The 9,475-nt window shown below is 46.3% G+C and overlaps 1 protein-coding gene across 1 annotated transcript; it reads left to right on the top strand.

Moving 5' to 3' along the window:
• Positions 1–3,296: 3,296 nt before the first annotated feature.
• Positions 3,297–5,096, top strand: LOC142070765 (uncharacterized). Its single transcript, XM_075124733.1, has 2 exons — positions 3,297–4,166; positions 4,555–5,096. Exons 1-2 carry the CDS (start codon positions 3,587–3,589, stop codon positions 5,094–5,096), a joined length of 1,122 nt encoding a protein of 373 aa, XP_074980834.1. The 5' UTR covers positions 3,297–3,586.
• Positions 5,097–9,475: the final 4,379 nt, after the last annotated feature.

Below are 9,475 nucleotides of genomic sequence, written 5' to 3'. Positions count from 1 at the left end.
GAATCAAACTCATTCTCAGCAAATATGTTTATATTTTTACATTACGCAAGTTAAGGTTGAGGTGAGTTGTGCACTCTAAGCAGGTTTCAACCACTTTGTTAAGTACATCTTTTTAATATATGAAAAACACAGTGCATCCTCCCTAAAATTATAACATTTACTCTTTGACTAGAGAAAGAATTTTCTGAGAATTTACAAGTAAACATGTTAATTCAACATAGTGAAAATGAAACGTCTTCAACAATCATGTTTATCTCAAATGGTCAAAAATACAACAATGCCTTTGTCATAATCATATGTATATCTCATAGTGTCACCACAGGGCAGAGAAAAGGTTGTTTGTGTGGCTTATTCTGAATTGCCCGAGTTTTTAATGCTTGATTTTGGGAAAATTACAACATCCCTGTAATGTCGTTTACTACAGATTATTGATACACTCTCAAACGTACAATTATCTAAAAATGATATTACCTATCATTCACAAGGCATACATGAACACATTCTTCTAACATCATAAATCAATATCTTCTGTGTTTGTATTTATTTAAAGTGTATTTGGACACCAAAACTGTTACATTATTCATCTCTCTTTGCAGCCTATTGTTATTTCTGTTTTGGTCTCCACGGTTACTATACAGTGGCCATCTTCCACCTGTGAAAAGATATTTCCTTCTGCTAAGTACTTCCTAGTTATTAGTTATGATGTCATGCCAACATTTCTTGCCTTCCAAGAGTCCCTGTTTTGCCTGCAGCATTGATTTTCATGGCTGTGTTCTCCCATATTTTCTGGTTTGGTATAAATTCACTTTCACAGTTTAATCTCCAGCTGCTTTTCATATTTCATCAGTGAGCATGACAGTTTCTTAGGTTGCAATTTTTTATTTCTTGTTTTACTTGTGACTTTCTGCTTGCTGTTGGTGTACCCTTTTGCCATTCCCTTTATAATCAATTAGAACAATCTGTGTTTATGTAATCACAGGTAGGGAAATAATTAAAGAAAAATGTTGCTTTTAAATTAACCTTTAGAAAAGAGGTAAAACATTCAAAATCCCTGAATTTTTATCTATCTCACCCAGTTTATTTTTTTTTTCATATGTATGCCTGATACATTCCATTTTGTATATAAAAATAAATAAATATAATAAATCTCACATTTCAGTCTATAGCTGGAAAATTAACAGTCTAATAGTTATTAAACACTCTAGCTATCTTTTATTATTTTCATATAGATTTCATTCAAATGCTTTTTTTTTTACTCTGTACATTGCTTTTAAATCAATCCCTAAACAGGGTACACTGTGACTGAGACGATAGTGAAATAGTTTGAAATGTGCTTTCTAAAACATGATGCAGTGAAAAATAGAATGAAATATTTTAGCCACATTTGCACAGGGGCTAGGTCCTCAGCTAGGTAATTTGACATAATGCCACTAGGGTCCAAGGAGCTTATCTGATTTACTCTGAGGATCTGGCCCTATATTTTCATCTGTGCTAGAGTATTGGACATTTTCCTATCACTGTTAACACCAGAACAACTCGCCTGCACTTGTGGGGGTGCTAGTTGCCAGTGGTTTTAACACAATGTCTTGGGCTCATCTACACTGCGATAAACAGCCTGCAGCACAGCCGCAGCTGACTCAGGTCTCACGCTGTGGGGTTATACAATTGCTGTGTAGATGTTTGGGCTCAGGCAGGAGCCCAAGCTCTGAGCCTCAGTGATAGGGGCAGGTCTCAGCCCAGTCTCCAGCCCAAGCCCAAAGACCTCTACTGCAATGTTTAGTTCCGCATCCTGAGCCCCAGGAGCCTGAGTCAGCTCACTGGGGCTCTGAGACTTGGTGCTGCAGTTTTTTTATTGCACTGTAGACATAGGTAACCCAGTGTTTAAAATGCCATTAGCTGCCTAGAGCCCTTACACTTCTCATTACCATGGTGCTTACTGTTACCATGCATTATCTTGGCTTTTGTTTCCCTCTGCACTGCACACCAAAGGGGAGCATTTGAGCTTCTGATTGGATTCATACATTCCTGACAAACGGTGTATCATCATTAAGCACTTTCATGAAGATAATGAATCAACAAGTGAGAGACCTTAGCATGAAAGTGTCTATGCAGTTAATTACCACCTTCAATTATAAATTCAATTACATGGTGCCAAAAACTGAGGAAGAGAGGACATTGTTAAACTGTGAATCAAACTGCAGAAAACAAATTTGATAGTGGCCCATGATATAGTCTCTAAAACATTAAAGACCAAAAATTAACTCTTTAAAGTTACATGGCAAGAAAAAAAGAGATGGTTTGGGCAGGTGGAAAAGTTAAGCCCATTTTATCCCCTTATTAAGGCCTGAAAGACTCGTTGTCATCATCTTTCTTTTTTTACCTTGGGAACATAAAGAATGTCAAATCTCTTCTTGTTGTACCAATAAAATAAAAACCAGCAGGATCTTATTAAAGGGAAAAAGGCAAAATACCACATTTATTGTGAATACAGAAAGAATCATAGTAAGCAGTTAGTTCTAGTTATAACATTCCATTCAATCTCATATTTATTCACACATTCATTCATACAAACACACACACACACACACACACACACACAGGTTCTGCAAGGTTGTTATCATAGTTACCAGCCTTAGAGTTGCTCATGCGAAGCCACTGGCCAGGTGGCCTGGACATGAGGAGGGAGCAGGGCCTTGTCAGATGCTCATCTGATGCTCCTGGAAGTTGGTTTGCAGAATCAGACCCCAAAGTTCTCACTTTTTAGAGTCTATTTTTATAGGAATTTCTTCCTATGCCAGTCTATGGGAATTGCTTCATCATGCTGTTGCTGAATCAATCAGCAGATAGCACATTCCTGACGGCTCCAAGATGTTATCTTGTTCTTTGGTTCTCCCATTCTTGAGGCTGTTGGGTGGATTCCAGTCTGCCCTCCGGGGGGGGGTCCTCTGGTTATTTCCACTTGACGCCTTCTTCAGCCAATGGACAATGGATTCTTAGGCTGGCACCTCCCTGATCATTCAGTTATTATCCACACCAAGCATCCATCCACATACATCCTCTATCTCTATTTTAATCACAATTGTTAATACAACAAAAGGGTGGGAAGTCTCTGGGTGTTGTTTCTGTTGTTAGAGTATTGCTTTGAGTCTCTCTCTCTGTGAATTGCTTTGAGAACAGACTCTGTCTTAGAATGTACTAACACAATTAGCAGCTTGCAAGTTTCACACATAGCCCTGGTCTACACTAGGACTTTAGATCGAATTTAGCAGCGTTAAATCGATTTAAACCTGCACCCGTCCACACAATGAAGCCCTTTATTTCGACTTAAAGGGCTCTTAAAATCGATTTCCTTACTCCACCCCTGACAAGTGGATTAGCGCTTAAATCGACGTTGCCGGCTCGAATTTGGGGTACTGTGGACACAATTCGATGGTATTGGCCTCCGGGAGCTATCCCAGAGTGCTCCATTCTGACCGCTCTGGACAGCGCTCTCAACTCAGATGCACTGGCCAGGTAGACAGGAAAAGAACCGCGAACTTTTGAATCTCATTTCCTGTTTGGCCAGCGTGGCAAGCTGCAGGTGACCATGCAGAGCTCATCAGCAGAGGTGACCATGATGGAGTCCCAGAATCGCAAAAGAGCTCCAGCATGGACTGAACGGGAGGTACGGGATCTGATCGCTGTTTGGGGAGAGGAATCCGTGCTATCAGAACTCCGTTCCAGTTTTCGAAATGCCAAAACCTTTCTGAAAATCTCCCAGGGCATGAAGGACAGAGGCCATAACAGGGACCCGAAGCAGTGCCGCGTGAAACTGAAGGAGCTGAGGCAAGCCTACCAGAAAACCAGAGAGGCGAACGGCCGCTCTGGGTCAGAGCCCCAAACATGCCGCTTCTATGATGAGCTGCATGCCATTTTAGGGGGTTCAGCCACCACTACCCCAGCCGTGTTGTTTGACTCCTTCAATGGAGATGGAGGCAATACAGAAGTAGGTTTTGGGGACGAAGAAGATGATGATGAGGAGGTTGTAGATAGCTCACAGCAAGCAAGCGGAGAAACCGGTTTTCCCGACAGCCAGGAACTGTTTCTCACCCTAGACCTGGAGCCAGTACCCCCCGAACCCACCCAAGGCTGCCTCCTGGACTCAGCAGGCGGAGAAGGGACCTCTGGTGAGTGTACCTTTTAAAATGCTATACATGGTTTAAAAGCAAGCATGTGAAAGGATTACTTTGCCCTGGCATTTGCGGTTCTGCCTTTGCAAAAGGTTTCTGGGGAGGGCAGCCTTATTTCGTCCTTCATGGTAGGACACTTTACCACTCCAGGCCAGCAACACGTACTGGGGAATCACTGTAGAACAAAGCATTGCAGTGTATGTTTGCTGGCATTCAACCAAAATCCGTTCACGCGGTGGGAGGAGGCAAAATGCGACCTTGTAACGAAAGCACATGTGCTATGTATGTAATGTTAACTTTCAAGGTTTACCCTGAAAGAGTGTAGCCACTGTTTTATAAAATGTGTCTTTTTAAATACCGCTGTCCCTTTTTTTTTCTCCACCAGCTGCATGTGTTTCAATGATCACAGGATCTTCTCCTTCCCAGAGGCTAGTGAAGCTTAGAAAGAAAAAAAAACGCACTCGCGATGAAATGTTCTCCGAGCTCATGCTGTCCTCCCACACTGACAGAGCACAGACGAATGCGTGGAGGCAAATAATGTCAGAGTGCAGGAAAGCACAAAATGACCGGGAGGAGAGGTGGAGGGCTGAAGAGAGTAAGTGGCGGGCTGAAGAGAGTAAGTGGCGGGCTGAAGACAGGGCTGAAGCTCAAAGGTGGCGGCAGCATGATGAGAGGAGGCAGGATTCAATGCTGAGGCTGCTGCAGGACCAAACCAGTATGCTCCAGTGTATGGTTGAGCTGCAGCAAAGGCAGCTGGAGCACAGACTGCCACTGCAGCCCCTCTGTAACCAACCGCCCTCCTCCCCAAGTTCCATAGCCTCCACACCCAGACGCCCAAGAACACGGTGGGGAGGCCTCCGGCCAACCAGCCACTCCCCCACAGAGGATTGCCCAAAAAAAAGAAGGCTGTCATTCAATAAATTTTAAAGTTGTAAACTTTTAAAGTGCTGTGCTTAAAGTGCTGTGTGGCATTTTCCTTCCCTCCTCCACCACCCCTCCTGGGATACCTTGGTAGTCATCCCCCTATTTGTGTGATGAATGAATAACGAATGCATGACTGTGAAGCAGCAATGACTTTATTGGCTCTGCAAGCAATGATTAAAGGGAGGAGGGGAGGGTGGTTAGCTTACAGGGAAGTAGAGTGAACCAAGGGGCGGGGGGGTTCATCAAGGAGAAACAAACAGAACTTTTACACCGTAGCCTGGCCAGTCATGAAACTGTTTTTCAAAGCTTCTCTGATGCGTACCGCGCCCTCCTGTGCTCTTCTAACCGCCCTGGTGTCTGGCTGCGCGTAACCAGCAGCCAGGCGATTTGCCTCAACCTCCCACCCCGCCATAAACGTCTCCCCCTTACTCTCACAGATATTGTGGAGCACACAGCAAGCAGTAATAACAGTGGGAATATTGGTTTCGCTGAGGTCTAAGCGAGTCAATAAACTGCGCCAGCGCGCCTTTAAACGTCCAAATGCACATTCTACCACCATTCTGCACTTGCTCAGCCTGTAGTTGAACAGCTCCTGACCACTGTCCAGGCTGCCTGTGTACGGCTTCATGAGCCATGGCATTAAGGGGTAGGCTGGGTCCCCAAGGATACATATAGGCATTTCAACATCCCCAACAGTTATTTTCTGGTCTGGGAATAAAGTCCCTTCCTGCAGCTTTTGAAACAGACCAGAGTTCCTGAAGATGCGAGCATCATGCACCTTTCCCGGCCATCCCACGTTGATGTTGGTGAAACGTCCCTTGTGATCCACCAGAGCTTGCAGCACTATTGAAAAGTACCCCTTGCGGTTTATGTACTCGGCGGCTTGGTGCTCCGGTGCCAAGATAGGGATATGGGTTCCATCTATAGCCCCACCACAGTTAGGGAATCCCATTGCAGCAAAGCCATCCACTATGACCTGCACATTTCCCAGGGTCACTACCCTTGATATCAGCAGATCTTTGATTGCGTGGGCTACTTGCATCACAGCAGCCCCCACAGTAGATTTGCCCACTCCAAATTGATTCCCAACTGACCGGTAGCTGTCTGGCGTTGCAAGCTTCCACAGGGCTATCGCCACTCGCTTCTCAACTGTGAGGGCTGCTCTCATCTTGGTATTCATGCGCTTCAGGACAGGGGAAAGCAAGTCACAAAGTTCCATGAAAGTGCCCTTACGCATGCGAAAGTTTCGTAGCCACTGGGAATCGTCCCAGACCTGCAACACTATGCGGTCCCACCAGTCTGTGCTTGTTTCCCGAGCCCAGAATCGGCGTTCCACAGCATGAACCTGCCCCATTAGCACCATGATGCATGCATTGTCAGGGCCCATGCTTTCAGAGAAATCTGTGTCCATGTCCTGATCACTCACGGGACCGCGCTGACGTCGCCTCCTCGCCCGGTATCGCGTTGCCATGTTCTGGTGCTGCATATACTGCTGAATAATGCGTGTGGTGGTTAATGTGCTCCTAATTGCCAAAGTGAGCTGAGCGGGCTCCATGCTTGCCGTGGTATGGCGTCCGCACAGAAAAAAGGCGCGGAACGATTGTCTGCCGTTGCTCTGACGGAGGGAGGGGCGACTGACGACACGGCTTACAGGGTTGGCTTCAGGGAGCTAAAATCAACAAAGGGGGTGCCTGTACATCAAGGAGTATTTCAGGCAGGACTGCACGGAGGGTTCCAATAAGAAATGGTGCACCTAAGTTATCGTTGTTATTGGAACAAGGAGGTTAGCCTGGCCTCTGATTGATACATGGCTAGATTTACCTCGCTGCACCTTCTCTGTGAGTGACTGCAGTGTGACCTAGAGGAATGAGTCCCCTAGACAGGGGAGGAGGCAAATGAGTACAAAACAAATCTGGTCTATTTCTTGTTTTGACCCACTCCATCTATCTTTTACATCTTTGGCTGGCAGCAGACGGTGCAGAAGGACTGCATGCCATCCACATCTCATGGCTGCTTGGCAGAAGATGGTACAGTACGCCTGCTAGCCATCCCCATCTCTTGCCTGCCTGGCAGAAGATGGTGCAATACGACTGCTAGCAATCCTCATCTCTTGCCTGCCTGGCAGAAGATGGTACAGTACGACTGCTAGCAGTCCGTATCGCCTGCCTGCTCACCATAAGACGGTTCAATAGGACTGACTGCAGGACTAAAGAGAATGACCTGGTCAAGTCACTCCAAATTTAGTCCCTGCGCCCATGTCTGCCCAGGCGCTCCCAGCCGACGCGGCCAGGAGCACCTCGGACACGATGAGGACGACTACCAATCGTATTGCACCGTCTGCTGCCAGAAGGCAAGGGGTTGCTGCTACTGTGCAGCAAAGCCGTACCGCGTCTGCCAGCACCCAGGAGACATAGGGTGACGGTTACCTGAGCGGGCTCCATGCTTGCTGTGGTATGGCGTCTGCACAGGTAACTCAGGAAAAAAGGCGCGAAATGATTGTCTGCCCTTGCTTTCACGGAGGGAGGGAGGGAACGGGGGCCTGACGACATGTACCCAGAACCACCCGCGACAATGTTTTAGCCCCATCAGAGTGCTCCATTGTGACTGCTCTGGACAGCACTCTCAGATGCCCGATTGTTTGCCATTGCTCTGACGCTGGGAGGGGCGCTTACAGGGTTGGCTTCAGGGAGCTAAAATCAACAAAGGGGGTGGCTTTACATCAAGGAGTATTTCAGGCAGGACTTCACAGAGGGTTCCAATAAGAAATGGTGCACCTAAGTTATTGTCCTTATTGGAGCAAGAAGGTTAGCCTGGCCTCTGATTGATACATGGCTAGATTTACCTCGCTGCATCTTGACTGCAGTGTGATCTAGAAGAATGAGTCCCCTAGACAGGGGAGGGGGGGGAAGCAAATGAGTACAAAACAAATCTGGTCTATTTCTTGTTTTGACCCACTCCATCTATCTTTTACATCTTTGGCTGGCAGCAGACGGACTGCATGCCATCCACATCTCATGACTGCTCGGCAGAAGATGGTACAGCACGACTGCTAGCAGTCCGTATCGCCTGCCCGCTCACCATAAGACGGTTCAATAGGACTGACTGCAGGACTAAAGAGAATGACCTGGTCAAGTCACTCCAAATTTAGTCCCTGTGCCCATGTCTGCCCAGGCGCTCCTGATCGACCTCACAGAGGCGACCAGGAGCACCTCAGACATGACGATGACGGCTACCAGTCGTACTGTACCGTCTGCTGCCACAAGGCAAGGGGTTGCTGCTACTGTGTAGCAATGCCGTACCGCGTCTGCCAGCACCCAGGAGACATAGGGTGACGGTTACCTGAGCGGGCTCCATGCTTGCCATGGTATGGCGTCTGCACAGGTAACTCAGGAAAAAAGGCGCGAAATGATTGTCTGCCCTTGCTTTCACGGGGGGAGGGAGGGAACGGGAGGCTGACGATATGTACCCAGAACCACCCGCGACAATGTTTTAGCCCCATCAGGCATTGGGATCTCAACCCAGAATTCCAATGGGCAGCGGAGACTGCGGGAACTGTGGGATAGCTACCCACAGTGCAACGCTCCGGAAGTCGACGCTTGCCTCGGTACTGTGGAAGCGCTCCGCCGAGTTAATGCACTTAATGCACTTAGAGCATTTACTGTGGGGACACACACACTCGAATTTATAAAACCGATTTCTAAAAAACCGACTTCTATAAATTCGACCTTATTCCGTAGTGTAGACATACCCATAGAGGGAGAGAAACAGTACCGAAAACCAAGAGACTTCTTAATTAGTAATACCCTGGAATTTAAACTATGGGGAATCAAACTCATTTGTGATTTTAATACAGAACTTCTTTAATATGATCCAACATAATCCCCCTTTTGACACTAAGATTTATAATCGTCAGTGTCACTTTCTATGTAGCCTATTCAAGAGAAAGTACTGTGAGGCAATTTGAGTTTGTGATTCCAATTCATGCCACATACATGATCCTAGTGATGTATCTTTACTACAAGGTTCTGGGGCAACAGGCAAGGTGAGGCACACCCACTTTTGAGGAGTCCATTCGGTACAACCTCTAGTGTCCAATAGCTTCCCTCCTTCCCCAGTCCACTGGCTCAAGGTCCAGGGTAGCCAGAAGGATCCCATGTGTAATATGGGGAGTGGGTTAACCTTCAATACCTTTGCCTCCAGGGACTGTTGGTGTGCAATTTTGACAACAATTTCTCCCATTAACAAGTCTGGTTTACAATACTGGAAACATATTGCATCCATTCATATTGATAAATGTCAAACAATGATCTCTTTCTTTTTTAACAAATGCATCAAACCCTTAATATTTCCCAATATGACCCAGAACATTTTGTGTTCCAAAG

The sequence above is a fragment of the Caretta caretta genome, chromosome 2 (assembly GCF_965140235.1).
Source record: "Caretta caretta isolate rCarCar2 chromosome 2, rCarCar1.hap1, whole genome shotgun sequence".
NCBI classification, from domain to species: Eukaryota; Metazoa; Chordata; order Testudines; family Cheloniidae; genus Caretta; species Caretta caretta.
The sequence above is the reverse complement of the archived record's forward strand: the minus strand, read 5'-3'. Positions and strand labels throughout refer to the sequence as shown.

Coding starts and splice junctions, on each gene's coding strand:
- LOC142070765 (XM_075124733.1), top strand. CDS start 3,587: ATGCAGAGCTCATCAGCAGAGGTGACCATGATGGAGTCCCAGAATCGC. Junction 4,167..4,554: donor AGGCGGAGAAGGGACCTCTG/GTGAGTGTACCT, acceptor TTTCTCCACCAG/CTGCATGTGTTTCAATGATC.